The 15,048-nt window shown below is 35.2% G+C and overlaps 2 protein-coding genes across 4 annotated transcripts; one reads left to right on the top strand and one right to left on the bottom strand.

The window, feature by feature from the left end:
* The first annotated feature begins 207 nt into the window (after window positions 1–207).
* On the top strand, window positions 208–5,342 carry LOC112039416 (2-oxoadipate dioxygenase/decarboxylase, chloroplastic). 3 transcript variants are annotated; one of them, XM_065765187.1, is made up of 7 exons: window positions 208–506; window positions 1,266–1,436; window positions 1,917–2,132; window positions 2,741–2,862; window positions 4,003–4,166; window positions 4,748–4,902; window positions 5,176–5,342. In XM_065765187.1, exons 1-7 carry the CDS (start codon window positions 261–263, stop codon window positions 5,272–5,274), a joined length of 1,173 nt encoding a protein of 390 aa, XP_065621259.1. In that variant the 5' UTR covers window positions 208–260; the 3' UTR covers window positions 5,275–5,342. The 3 variants fall into 3 exon arrangements, with proteins under 3 accessions (XP_065621259.1, XP_065621260.1, XP_023928062.2); XM_024072294.2 differs by having other exon boundaries at window positions 209–506; window positions 1,287–1,436; window positions 5,176–5,341; XM_065765188.1 differs by lacking the exon at window positions 1,266–1,436.
* A 5,386-nt stretch (window positions 5,343–10,728) lies between these two features.
* Window positions 10,729–14,645, bottom strand: LOC136064035 (serine/threonine-protein kinase PBL34-like). Its single transcript, XM_065765186.1, has 5 exons — window positions 13,924–14,645; window positions 12,437–12,774; window positions 12,172–12,307; window positions 11,008–11,144; window positions 10,729–10,926 (listed from the first exon to the last, which is right to left on the bottom strand). Exons 1-5 carry the CDS (start codon window positions 14,135–14,137, stop codon window positions 10,744–10,746), a joined length of 1,008 nt encoding a protein of 335 aa, XP_065621258.1. The 5' UTR covers window positions 14,138–14,645; the 3' UTR covers window positions 10,729–10,743.
* Between the last annotated feature and the right edge of the window lie 403 nt (window positions 14,646–15,048).

The following is a 15,048-nucleotide window of genomic DNA, read 5'->3' on the forward strand; positions in this document are numbered from 1 at the left end:
TGAGTGGATTGGGATGAATTGCATGTGTAATTGCAGTTGCATCTCAATCCCACGCTTTAACTCTATCTCTCGAACATAGATAGAAAAAACTCGCTTTTCAATACTAGCTTATTACAATATACGACAAAGACACGTGGGCAAGGCACGAGCTGACATGAATGAAGCAAACGCAAACGCAAACCAACCGCTAGTACAAAACCAGAGACAGACACACAGAGTTCTATTTTGTTAAATCAGTCGAACAATAAAACAAAAAATCCATGAGACTTTCCACCATGTTTTCCTTACAAAATCAGTACTCATCAGCAATCAAGACCTTCCCTCACTCCTCAGCTTTCTTCTCATCATCTACCACCAATTCTTTTCCTCTCCAAACCAAATCCCGGAACTTTGTTTCCCTCAAGGAATCTTCATTTCCTGGGAAATCAATCTCCACCAAGCCACGACAGCTCTGCGTCATGGGCTCTAAATCATCTGATGATGGATTCAACCAGCCTAGCTTTCAGGTGAGATCACACTTGAATATATAGTTCTGTGCGGTTGAGTTTGTTTTTCTTTTCAAATTGAAATATAAAGCCCAATTTGATTATATATATATATATATATATATTGCTTTTTGTTTGAATTTATTGATTCCCTCCTGTATGGCTGAAGATATAAAGGAAAAGAATGTTTTAGTTAGCTCAACTGCTCATCAACCAGGAATTAGGATTACACCTTACGAAAAAAAGGAAACACATTTATGTTTGGACTTATAATTAATAACCCATTTTTCCTAGTTCAAATTTATTCGGGACCCACTAGGTTTCATGTGCAGCTTAGTGCATTTTATTTTTTGGGTCATAATTGCTCAGAATATAAACCAAATAGAAAGGTGAGGAGGATAATGTTAGTTTGCACAACATTCATAAAAAGGAAAAAGAATTGTTGTTTTTGCAACAGAATTGTGCAGGAACCTTTAAAAAAAAACCAATATTAGTGGTTGTGACTACTTTAGATAATTTGATTCTATGTGATGTACACTTGATTAAAGCCCAAATTGCTTAGAAAGTTGGGTCCAGGTGATCTGGTAAACTATTATTATACCCAAATGCAGAGTGATATAGACATTGTCAAATTAGGAACAAACCTGAGCTTACAACTTTTTATGTTGTTTTAATTTGCATTGTTACTTATCAAAAGAAAAATTATGATGCTTTTTTGCCAGGTTGGCTTAAATAGGATTTTTAGTTCATCATTTGTTTATGTTTATCTTATTCTTCCAGATTGACATGTCTATGTTGCAGGGAGGTGAATCATTTTTAAGGAGTGTGCTGGCAAGTATGGAAACAGTGTACTTAAATAGGAACCCCACAGCAAAAGCAATCTTGGAGCTTGTTCAGTCTGTGGACAGTGACCATATTTTCTATGATCATCTTGCATTTAGGACATTTGGGGTATTCTTACTTATCTTTAATTTTGTGCTTGGATGAAATTTTCTCTGTTACTCACCTGTTACAAGGCTTATCTATCACTGATCTTTCTACATTTCATTGCTTCCTATTAGTATTAGGCTTGTGGACGATATATTTTCAATATGAACGATATTTTTATCTTAATATTTATACAGATACAAATACTTAAATAAGCTGTTGTGAGATGGAAATTCATCTAATGCTCAAACATACGTGCACATGCATATTTACTGAAAAAGACATGTTAATTACGGAGGCAACGGAAAATTATTTTGGATAGAACATAGTGATAGAAAATAATACATTTGGTCTCTTTCAATTAATCTATTGAGGATTTGTAGCCAATACCAAAGTTTTGAGAGTAAAGCTTTGTCATTATGTGGTTGTGTAGTTGCATTGGGATAAAATTGTTTTCATTCTGTGTTATAATGCACAATTTGTCTTTCTTTTGGAACATATTAGGTGAATGGTTATGGGATTGACTCCATAGCTAAGTTTTTCCTCGATTTTGGCTATACACAACGGGAGGAGTTGAGGTTTCCTGCAAAGAAACTGAAAGCACTGTGGTTTTCCCCTCCCAGTATTCCCCTTCCTGGTGGTGGTAATCGAGTCAATGGGCCTTTACCAAGAATATTTATATCAGAGCTTCTTGTAGATCAGATGAGTACTCAGACTCAGGTATGTCCTAGGGACTATTCCTAATGAAGAAATAATCTGCATTTTGCACTTTGCCTCCAAGTGATATTGTGACTATTCTTGTGGGTCAGGTCTCTTTTTCTTTTTGCTAAGATTTCCTTCCCAAAGCTTAGTGAAAATAAATAGTATGTTATGTTTGTATTTTCTATTCTGTCTCAAATCCCTTGTTATGTCATGTATTTCTCCAATTTGGCATACTCTTGTACTGCTTTATTGATACTTGATATCCCTATACTGCCTTATTAATTATTATAGTGTACTGTGTTTTTTGGGAAGAAGGTTGATGAAACTACTTTTGGAAGTTTATGATGATGCTTTAAGATTTGTGATACATGGTTTTCACTGACTGTCAAAATCCTGATACTTGAATAGAATGAAAATGCTTTATCTAAATGTCAAAATCCAACATCTAATTATTCTACTGATTTAAAATTCCAAAATTTGTGAGTTCTTTTTACTTTTGTTGCTACCATCCCTCAAGTGCTCTATATAATTTTTTTTTTTTAAATTATATACCTTCACATGCGAATTACTTCAACAGTACATATATCAGTGACATTGTTGTTATAACTTTTTCTTTCTGCATTCAGGATATAATTAGGAAATACACTGAAATAGCTGGTAGTGGAAAAAATCATGCCGCTCTTGCAAGTTCCCTGGGATCTCTAACATGGGGAAAACCGCTATATTCAGAATTCCAACAGTTGGCAAGGTACTTCGTTTGTCTGTGTATGCAGCACTGTTTATATGAACAAATATTTGACCTTTTTGGATAGGATCATTACTTATATTTATGCACACTTAAGCACAATTGCATTCTATAGCCTAGGCGCAAAGAGAAAATACTCGCCTGGTTGAAGTTATCACACAATTTAAAAAAACATAACATGGTAAATTTGAAAACAATTATTAATAGATGATATGACAATCATGTGATCAGCTAATTACATAAAATTGAAAATATTGTTTTATATAATTCTCTTGTGATTTACAAAATTTACACAACGAAAATATTTGATAGCCATGATCAAAATGATGTATATGGTTGAATCAAAATACCAAAAGGCACTAGAATGGTAAGTTGTGACTTTTATGCCTAACGGATTTTTTAAATGTCTTATTCTCGAATTTGTTATAAGGGATTGTGGGGTGGGTTTAATATACTCAAAAATTATATGTACTGTATCACACCATAAATTTGGTCTTTGTATTACAAATTCAAGGTCTGTATCAATTGCATAAAGGTTTAACCATTAAATTCAGTAAAATTTCAAAATAAATAGAAAAAACGCTTTTTTTGCAGTTTGTGCTTATTGAAAACGCTAAAAAAGTACACTTCAGCTCTGTTTGGATCCAGGCTGCATCTGCTGCATTTGCATTTTTCCCAAAAAAAAAAAAAAAAAAAAAAAAATTCAAGAGCACCTCTTGCACTGTTTATGGGACATAAATAGTGCAAATAGGAAAATGAACAGTAACCGAAAAATATTTTTTTTATTGTCTACTATTCATGAGTCCTACTATACTTTTTGATACTGTGCATAGGTCCCATGGTATTGTTTCAGCTAACTTTTACTTTTTATCTACAATACTTTCAGTAAAAAGTTTTTAGTTTCAGCAAAATAAACAGATCTCAAACAGACCTTTAATGAGTGCTTTTTCCAAAGTCACTTTGCTTTAGGTGCAAAAAAGCATTTAAGGCTCGGCACTTCATGCTTTAAGCAGACTTTTCCCTTACTTTAGGCATTATATTTTTGGTTTGGACTTCATTATCTGGAAATAGTAAATCTTGATTTATATAGTTGGGACCTTACCTCCATCTTGAAAGGCTTCTGTTTCGTTTTTGGATACATAGGGAGAGTGAATATGCAGCATGGACCCTTGTCAATGGGTATGCCCTGAACCATGTCACTATTTCCACTCATCAACTAAAATCTCACTTAAGAGATATCAAAAGTCTCAATCAGTTCATTGAAGAAAATGGGTTCAAGTTGAATTCTGAAGGGGGAGTTCTGAAAGGTTCGCTACCTAATCTCTAACTGTATTTTCATTTTCTATTTCCAACTTCCTTATTTTGCTTCAAAGCAAAGTTTATGCAGTGATTTGCTAGTCACTTTTGTTAAAATAAATAAGTGAATGCTGTTTGATGAGAAAAAAAATATAGGAAAAGAAACGTACATGAATATGCAGGTAAATGTTGATTTGCTTGTAAAATATGTGACTGAAATTCGGTGTCCTGTCTTGTCAACTGAATTGATGCACAATGAAAGTAGGCAGATATTTAAAATTTATTAAGAGAATCACTATCAATATCAATCTAATTAAAACTTATATACACGGTGATGTGCTAGTCGCCGTTAGTAGAATAAATAATTGAATGCTGTTTATTAATGCACATGAATCTGTTATATAAGCTACGTCTTGTTCTCTTTATAAATAATTGGTGCAAATTGAAACTAAGCATTTAAAAAATTTATTAAAAGAACATCACTATAAATCTATTAAGGTATTCCTGTGTTGTTGCTATATAACCATATTAAAGTCTAAGGCTGGAGACGATGATTATATGACTAGTTTTCTTTGCTTTTTTGGGTTACTAGTGAGCCCTGATGGCCTTCTGCTGCAAAGCTCAACTGTAGCAGATTCAGTTTCTTTCCAGTTTGCTGATGGTATCACTGAATCAGTTCCCTGTTCTTACATTGAGTTTGCTGAACGCCTGGTGCTGCCTCAATATAAAAATATACCTGAGATTGAGGTAACTAACCTTTTTTTTTTCTTTTTTTTTGCAATTTGACATCTTGGTTTAGATTTTATATTCTGAGATTGATGACAGAAAAATAAATAATTCAAGATCAATTACGAACTTAGCCCTTGATTATTGAGTCCAATGGTTTGAATACACAAACTCCTCTTATAATGGTTAATCCGCTGAGTTATCACCAAGAATTTGCTTCGTCACTCTTGCATCGGGGTCTAATTTTCTCTTTGTTGCACAAGTACCAACTGCTTATATTATCTACTTGGATAGGTTAAAGAGTTCCATAGGCGAGATGGATTTGAGGTTGGAAATGCTGACAAGATCTTTGAGAGCACATCCAAGGAACAGCTGACCAGGAGGGCTGCTTGAGATACAAAATGAAGTCTTTTAGCATGATGCAGTTAATTCACTTTTGGGGGGGGGTGGGGGGGTTGGTGATATATATGTTTTAAATACAAATATATCATTTTATTATTTTTTGTTTTTTTTTTTTTTGGTTTTTTTTTTTTTTAAGATTCAATATTTATAACCCAATAATGGAGGGACATGCCTATACAATGTTAGATTTTCTCTTTTTCTTCACATGATGAGATTGTATCATATTTTAATCCTTTTGAATTTTTAGATGCACCTTTTGTACCAACTGTATGCATCCTTAATTTCTAAAAGTGATGTCTAGTTAGTTGCCAACAGAAAATGATAAGACCAAAAAAAATAAAAATAAAGTGAGGTTTATTAGGTTAGAATCATTATTTACAATAAGGTAAATAAATAATACGTTTTGAACAAACCTTACTGTGGGGCCTAAAAATTTGGCAACCCTAGCTAGGAATGGCAATAGGTCAGGTTTGGGCCAGGTTTTTCCATACCCGAACTCGACCTGCAGGTCTTAGCATGTGGCCTAGACCCAACCCGTTTACTAAACGGATTTTTTTTCCAGGGCCCGAACCCACCCTCACCAAGCCCCACGGGCCTCGTTTAGGCCAACCAAATTTGGGCCCAACCCAAAAAAAAAAAAAAAAAAAAAGGAAGAAGAGGAAGAGAATCGATGCCTAAACAGAGTAATGAAAATCTAATCACACTTTCCTCTTTTTTCCTCCTGAAAATCCAATATATCAAAACTCACAATTGGACTGCTTCATATAATAGGAAAGTCGATCTTAAAAGTGCATAGACAGTACATAATTACATAAGTGCAGAGACAGTCCATAATTAACAAACCCAAAATCACAAACACAGAAATCCCAAAATCACAAACACAGAAATCATTGAATATACATGTTTAAATAAAAATAATTACAACATTTTCTTGGCTATTTTCTTGCCATCCAAACGGATCCAAGATCTAACAAACCAACCCATTTTCTCAACTTCTTTTCTCAGTCGAATTGTAGAGACAGTACAGCGGTTCGACAGATGTTCTTCAATGACAAGTTGTTTGGGGGTTTGGTGGCTTCAAATTCGCTGAGGAACAGTGGGGGTTTCGATGATGTTGAGTGCGAAATGTCTGTCAAATGATGCTGCACCTGCATCGCTAGTGTATGGGTTTTCTGGGCTTGGTTGGGGCTGTTGTGGTGAGAAGAGAGGAGAGTGAGTGAGGCTTGGTTGTGGCTGTGGTGGTCAAAGGAGAGGAGAGTGAGTGAGTGAAAGTGGGAGAGGAAAGTGAGGCAGTGAGGACTGAGGGAGGCATGAGCTACTACTGAGGGGAAATGAGGGATTTAGGGTTAGATTATAGCTTTATATATATAGGGGGTATTTTTGTAATTTCGGAAATCAGGTTTCGTATTTTTTGATAAAACCCGAACCCGCTTTGGGTTTTTTTTTAACCCATACCCGACCCTATTCCTAATCGGGTCGGGTAAAACCTGGCCCTTTAGGGTCAGACTAGGCCGGGTACCCGCGGATTGGGCAAAAATTGTCATCCCTAACCCTAGCCCATTTTATACTAAGCCCAAGGTCCACGCTGAGGAAGAAGGAATGACCGAGGACGAACTAAGAAGGCCCAAACGGCCGAGGAACATCGCCGAGGACAATCCTATCCTCAGTCAACCAAGATCATAGAAGGGAAGAGCGGCCCGCCATCAAAGGCAGCCTTCCAGAGCATTCCAAAAAGAAGGACGAGTACAATGGGCCAGTCATGGGAGCATGGTGGAGGAGCAATTCAAAGAGAAACTGTCACCTCCGCATTAAATGCCTATAACTAACGTCCTGGCTGTATTAATGAGTAAATGACCTCTGAATAGTGCTACCTCGGTTACCGCGACTCACAGAATGCCAAAGAGAGTGTCTGATGGGACAGACACTCAAGTATAGGCTTGGATGATCAACAAGTGGAAAGCCAAGATCGTCTAATGAGGAATATATAATAGGAGAAACCCACCATAGAGAGGGGGCTGAAAAAGAAGGAGAGGGAGAAAGCATTATAGCAATCTCCAGAACTCCTATAACCATTGTCATCCAATATATGCAAGAGCAGAGCTCCTCGAATTGTGCCTAGGACAACTTTCTTTGATATACTCAGTTCATCTCTGTTTGATCACCATGAAAACCCATTCTAACTGTTATCCATGCACTAAAACCTAGTTCTTTGACCCACTCTCTATAGATTTATTGTATTGGGCTCACTGGGCCAAGATCCCTTACCTTTTGGGCTTGGTTTGAAAATCGTGACCCTACACTTACTTTAGCAAAATGATCAAATTTAATAGACCTTCATTTATATCAATTTCCATCAAAGATCAAATTGTCAAACAGAAATGTGCATTGATTCTACCCATGTCTGCCACCCATGTTCACTATACACATTCATCAATGTGTCCATATACAAATCACCCACTTGTCATCATTTTATCAATGTTCTAAATTTTCATAGAAAATCAAAATAGTGAATATACAAATTATAACTAAGTGAGCCCCTTGTATTGCCATGTCATTGTGGTCAAAGTTGGTGGCAAATTTGTTGAACTCGGCCATTTTTTTTTTTCCTTGGAGAAGATGGCCATTAGCATTCTAGGTCATGAACTTTAAATGGCTATAGGAAATTACCATATTGTATCAGCTGCTATGCCCTATCAATGCTTAGATGGCAGAAAATGCCATATCAGCTTTCAATTTTTTTTTTTTTTAATGCACCAATTTTTTTTCCTTTTTTTTTTTCTTACATTTTCTTTAATGAAAAATAATTTCATTTTACTTTCTCACAATGTTCTTCCCAAACCCAACCCAAAATATGCAGTTACTTGGGAAGTTTTAGGAAAATACGTATAAACTTAACAGTTAAGACATATGTAAAATGAGATCACCAACCCATTATTTTATCTCTAAAAGCATCCTTCAGCTCATTAGCAAGTAAATATCTAAGTACAAGCACTATATGTGCACCAAATTGAATCATTGAGAATCTCCATGAGGCCTTGACAGAAACCACAATACTCATCAACCAACCAAATTATTCTCAACAGGCAAATTGCTCTACGAATATTTCCAAGCACAAATCCCATAACAAAATAGGACCCAGAATCAAACACCAAAATCACTACACCTACACAGAAATATACAGCAAGAGAACCCCAAAATTGAAACCCATTTCTAGTCCATGTACCCATTTTGTAGATCTTGCCCAAAACAAAACCCATTTTGCAAATTAGTGGAGGTAGTAGATAGTCATTTATTTACCACAGACCCAGCAAAGTTCATTCAAGTCAAAGTTGAGATCCTCGAATCATTGATAATTTTTTTTTAAAACTTGTTTCTCTAACTCAATTCTTAGAGAACAAAAACCAAAACAAAAACATCACATTGAAGTTAATTATCAATTAGAAAAACATAATAGCAACCATATTGAGAGTAACATTCCTGCAATCTCAAGAAGGGAAACTATAAAGCAATTTATAACAAACATGATCAAATGCCCAATAGAAATCAATTGTGAAAAAGAAAAAAAAAATATTTGAATAGTTTTGAGACCATGAAAACTCAAACTCGTTCATCATAAAATCACAAAATTGAATTTTATATATATATATATATATATATTTTTTTTTTTTCTAGTTATGATCGAGATGGAAATAAACAAATAAAAATAAGAATAATACAAATAAAAAAACTCAGTTTGAGTTCATACCCTTTGGACATGAGCTATTAATATTCGTCTCTCATGTGATTCAATTTCGTTTGCAAGCTCTAGAGTCACTCTCTATCTCTTGCACTCATTTGATTGGGTTTTGGCAGATGGTCTCGAGCCATGACCAAAAGAATGGGAAAAATACTCAAGAAACTATCCCATTGTAGGCCAAAACGATCAATTTGTGGAGAGAAAACAATTGAAAATTTATAAAAAATTTAAAAAATTAAAAATAAAATTAAATAAAATAAAATTTAAAAAAAAAAAAAAAGTGAGGAGGTTGCATTCTATCGGTGACTATCAGAATTTCATATAATAACGACATCTAAAGAGTTTGGGCTAATAGAGAGACACATAATAGAGTTGGAAATAGAGTAACACCTAAATTTAAAGAGATGCTCAATAAATGTCAATTGGTAAATCAAAAAATTAAAAATTAAAAAAAGAAAATAAGTGATGACGTGATGCTGATGTTGTTTAATCGGAGCGTAGCAACAATAAATGTTATGTTTCAGCTTTTCGATATATATAGATGTATATTTCAACATTAAGTTCAAGGAGTTTGGTGTGTAGATTGCTCATTTTATAATAAAAGGAAGGAAGTTCAATTCAAATTTAACGATTACTACATTGCAAAATAATAGTTTTCTACTTTGAACCATTGTAGAAATTATTTTTTACACGCAATGTTTTACACATTCCTCTCACATAAATGTAGATTCTTCTCACATGTGAAATCTACATTTATGCGAGACTGTGTATTACACCCGGTGTAGTTGGAGAATTTATTCACTCCTATAGGAGGAGTCCTCTCTCCTCTCACAGGGAATAGGGCCCCTGTGTGAGACTCATGGTAGGGCCCACTCCCCTTGTGAGAGGAGGGAAGACTTCTCTTGTAAGAGTGAATAATTTCTCGTGTAAACGGAGACCTTGGTGTTTTACCATTATTATGTTACAAAAACACTTGCCTTTCCTGGTCCATGTTTAGAGTTCCCCCCACCATCACCCCCCCCCCCCCCCCCCCNACTAAAACAAGGGTAAGCATTTATTGCATCTCAGAATTTTGGCATATATTAAAGAGTATCACACACAAATAATGAAAGTCTATTTACTACATACTTGGGGACACCAAATGACTGACCATAGAGGCCAGTGAAATACATTTATTAGCTAAAGGCAAATAGTGGAGATACCATAGATCTATGCTCAACCATTGAGGTGATGAACCCTAGATTTGACTAAACCAGGACCTAAAGGGTATATCAGCTTCTAGCCAACCTATAATACTAGAAAAAATACAATAGGGCCTAATGCAACAAGTTACTATACTTTTTTTTCAGTAAATAAAAGGAATCCAAGTGCTTTAAGCTTCCTAGCAATTAGGGAAATTCATATGCAACAAACACAAGCATTGCTTGCATAGGCATTCAATGGCAATTGCTGAAGGATGGCCCTTTAACATATACAATGCCAGGTTAGATAAATATCTGTAAAAGAATTAACATGCAATAAAAATTGGTCTTTGCACCTTCTATGTCTTAATTTTATCTTTTATGTAAAAATTTGAGGCAATTCATAGTCAGACTCACATAAAAAAAATATATATATATATTAGAACAGCTGCGTGACAAATATAAAATACATAGTCATACAGAGGACAAATCACAATCCATCCTACTCATTCAACCAGAATGTGTATAATGCATGCATTAAACTCAGAAAAAGGGAGAGAGGGAAAGGAGGGGGACTGTTAGATGAATTTCACAACACTTACCTGTCATGACGTATTCTGGGGCTGCATAACCGTAGGTTCCCATCACACGGGTAGAAACATGGGTCTTGTCACCCTCAGGACCATCTTTGGCAAGTCCAAAATCAGAAAGTTTCGCATTGTAGTCCTGAAATAACTTGTGTTATTAAATTGATAAATGATATTAAGGGTAAACAATTGTAATGTTGCTTTCGTTTAAGTCACATACTGCATCTAACAGGATGTTGGAGGTTTTAAAATCACGATATATAACTGGTCTTTCTGCTTCCTCATGAAGAAAAGCAAGACCCTTTGCAGCACCTAGTGCAATTTTCATCCTAATGGACCATGGAAGAGGCAGGGACCCTGTGTACAAAAATAATTGATAAAAAAGGACATCAAATAAGGTTGCAATCTAGAAAGAAGAATAATATCACAAAGCAGCAACTGCTAATAAGTCTATACTCAGCCAAATAACAGTCATAATTGTAACATGTTCCACGGAGCAGAGATGAGATTCCACAATTCTCTTAAATAGGAAGCATGATGTGGATAGACTACAGCAGATTAAGAACTAGCTTTTGGAAAACTCATTGGCATATATATTATGCAGAGATGTATGAAATCTGCATTCAAGATTCTTAAAATTGCTCATCCTAAGCTCCTCTCTCTCTTAAAGTAATAAGATCATTCCACAATGGTGAAGCTATCTTTACCATAAAAATTACTACCAGATTGGAGAACTTTTATCTCCATATTAATATCTGCAGAGTATTTGAGAAGGACCTTCCTAATCTGCTCACAGATTCAGTCCAAATTTCCTAATTCATAATTTCGAATAACTAACTCTAATACAATATGTCCATGGAAGGATCTCCAAAAAAGGTAAATGAATTCTCAAATTTTCTTGCAAACAATAAATTCAACTGCAATGTGGTGCTACTCCACTAGAAATTAGTGCTATCACTAGAAGTTACTGCTATTTATGTAGCGATAACTCTATCTCCTAATTGATACTACCAAAACTCAGAGGTACCTTTCTTCCATTTTGTTTTGTTTTCTACTTATGACTTCCATCCAATTGAACCCATCACATGCAAGGTTTCCACCAGAAACAATATATATGAGAAAGAAAATACATTTCTTGCCTGTTTGATATCAAAAATTTTAAAAATAATATGCTCATGTCTTTGTAAGCAATCACCCTTTCTATGGAAGGAAATATGCCATAATCATGAGTAACCAGAATTAGGTAACAAAATGATTATGAGAACTGAGTAGCATTAAAATCCACCTACAAGCATATGGGTCCTAAAGAATCTAACATTCATAATCCAAAACTGAAAGAATGGAGGAAAAAGCCAATTAAACTGTCAAAAATGCAGTTACATACTTCTAAATAGATGGTTTTCCAAGCTCCCTCGAGGCATGAACTCATATACTAGCAGCCTTTGATCATCTTCAATGCAGTAACCAATAAGCTTGACCAGATTAGGATGAACCAGATCACCAAGAAAATTCACTTCAGCCTATTACACAAGATGAGGAAAATAGATGAAATATAATAAGAAAAACATCAATAAATTCGGGCAAAGAAAGAGAGGATAAAATTGTTGTTGAAATTTCATAAAGGAAAAGTAATTAGGAAAGTTACAAACCAGCCATTCTTTATGACCCTGTAGCCCATCATGGTTGAGAGTTTTTACAGCAACAGTAAGCCCTGTGCCAGGTTTCACCGGAGCAGTTCCATTTTCTTCAATCCACCCCTTGAACACACAACCAAAACCTCCTTCACCCAGAAGACTTTCAGGTCTAAAATTTCTTGTTGCCAACTTAAGATCATTAAATGAGAATTTTCGCAGACGAGAAGCAACTTTAAGCTCTTCTTCAAGCTTGGAAGTGGATGAATTACTTTCTGCATTACTAGTGGTTGAGGATGGGACAATTGGAGCTGCAGGTTGGTCTCTGCTTGTATCGTTGGCTGATTTACTTTCAGCTGAACAGAGCAAAGAACCAACATATAAGAATACAAACTAACATAAATGAATAAGCCAGGCAGGTAGACATCATGCATTACAACACTTTGTAACAATGAGCAAATCAGATTTAAGCAAAGATAACAAATAAATATTAGTAGGGATTCTGGAAGAGAGTTTGAGAGTATGAGAGTATGAATTTTCCAACAGAAAACCATAATAAACATAAGACAAATATATGAAATATGGTGTAACATAATTAGATGTATCTGACATGAGAGCAGTGGCAAGGGAGAAAGAGAGAGCACTGGATAATAAAAAGAATCTAAGCATTTATTCGACTTGATTAGAAAATATTTGCTTGAAGTATGAGCCCAGCCTGGATTTGAACACATTGTCTTCCCTCCATGGAATTATGCATAGGCCTGAAAGCAAGCACTCACACTACTGTGACAATATTAGGCAGATTACACTTTCTTTCAGGATTAGAGGAGCTCCACTTTTGGGTTTGCTTTCTGCTTTTGGGATATCAAGTGCAGCTCTTATTACCTTCTACTCAGAGATTAACCCCTCTACTTTTCCTTGATCATGTTGATAACCAGATACAAAGCAGAATAGAGATTTGCCCAAGACCAGAAACAACCAAGGCCATACCAGGTGTGCTTTTAACATTTCTCCAGGAAATTCAAGCTTTCATAGTAATTTCCTCACTTCTGGCCCAACAAAAAGGAGATGAAAGAAAGAAAGGAAGAAGATGAAAAAAGAAGAAGAAGAAGAGGAAGTTTCCATATTAACTCATAAGTCATAACTAGCGAGGTTTTATATATTGACCTTGACCCTGATGCAGCTATTTTATTAGCACCCTAAACCCAGTCCTCACGTTTCACAGTGTTTATACATATCCTCCACTAATTAATTGCACAATATTCTGAGCAAATCAGTCTCAATCACGATAATAATTACATGAGCAAAACATGCAGTAGTTAGTTAAAAATGGACTTGAACCACAAGACATGTTAAAATAGAAACAAAAATAAGACATCCAAGTGAAATCAAATCAAACATAACTAGAACTGTGAAACCAGAAACATAAAATTACTAAAAAACAAGGGAGAACATCATAACCTAGTAAAAAACAAAGTTCTCCCAAAAAGATAAACAGAAGTTACCATAATGAGTAGTGGTACCACTGATTGAGCTATCCACTTTGGATCTTGAAGAAATGCAGCTCCCAAGAAACCTTAGCCTAACCCAACACCCAATTTCTTCATCTTCCACACCACCTTTAGCTTCCACCACTTCCTTCTTCTTCTTCTTTTTCACACCCTTTGATTTTCCCACTTCCCAACTCTCCACTTTACCATTCTCACCACCCAATCCCATCTCTCTCTCAATAACCCCTAAACACTCAAACCCAACACACCATCACAGTCCTCTCATCTCTCCCCACCCCCAACCACAACCGGTAGTCAATCTTCCTTAACCAACAAAAACCCACCTAGAAAATCACCATATACCACTAAAAAATTCCACCTTTTTGGCTTTTTCCCACTTAGGCTGACAATATTAGAAAAACCCAGATGGGAAAACAGCTAGATCACAAGGTAAAGATCAAATTTTTGACTAAAATTTTGAAAACCCAAAATTGATCGACTTGTGGAAAATTATATAGAAGAAGAAGAAGAAGAAAAAAGTACTTAACTTACTTAAACCAGAGAGAAACAACAAATCTCAGTGGAACCCAGAAATGTCTGCTCAAAGATACAGAAATCTCAGACAAGCTGACCAGTTTAAAGCTAGAAAGAGAAGAAAATTTGGAAAAAAATAAATAAATATCACTTACATAATAATACTATGAATTATCGACTCTCTCTCTTTCTCTCTCTGTCTTTTTTTTATTAAAATCGAATCGAGAAGACTAGGAAAAGGCAAAGCTAGCTGCCCGGAGATTAACGGGTAGTGTGGTTAAGGCTGCCCAAACTGCCCGTTGTGCACTGGGAGTGACTGGACAGTGGAGTGGACAGGCCATTAAGCTTAGGATTTAAATAATTTTCACTGATTTTTATAGGATTACATATTAATTACACTTTATTTCCTTAAACTGTAAATACAAAAATTAGTACGAGGTAAATTGCTAATTTTTTCTTAAACTATGAGTATCAGAATTATTATCGACACGAGGTAATTTGCTAATTTTTAATATATTATAGGAGATATTGTTCAATTTTAGAGTTTAGTGGGAAAATTGAAGTGTGCACTATAGTTTAGGGGAAAAGTTAAAATAATCCTTAAAA

Source organism: Quercus suber, unplaced genomic scaffold (genome assembly GCF_002906115.3).
Source record: "Quercus suber isolate HL8 unplaced genomic scaffold, Cork oak 2.0 scaffold_613, whole genome shotgun sequence".
NCBI classification, from domain to species: Eukaryota; Viridiplantae; Streptophyta; class Magnoliopsida; order Fagales; family Fagaceae; genus Quercus; species Quercus suber.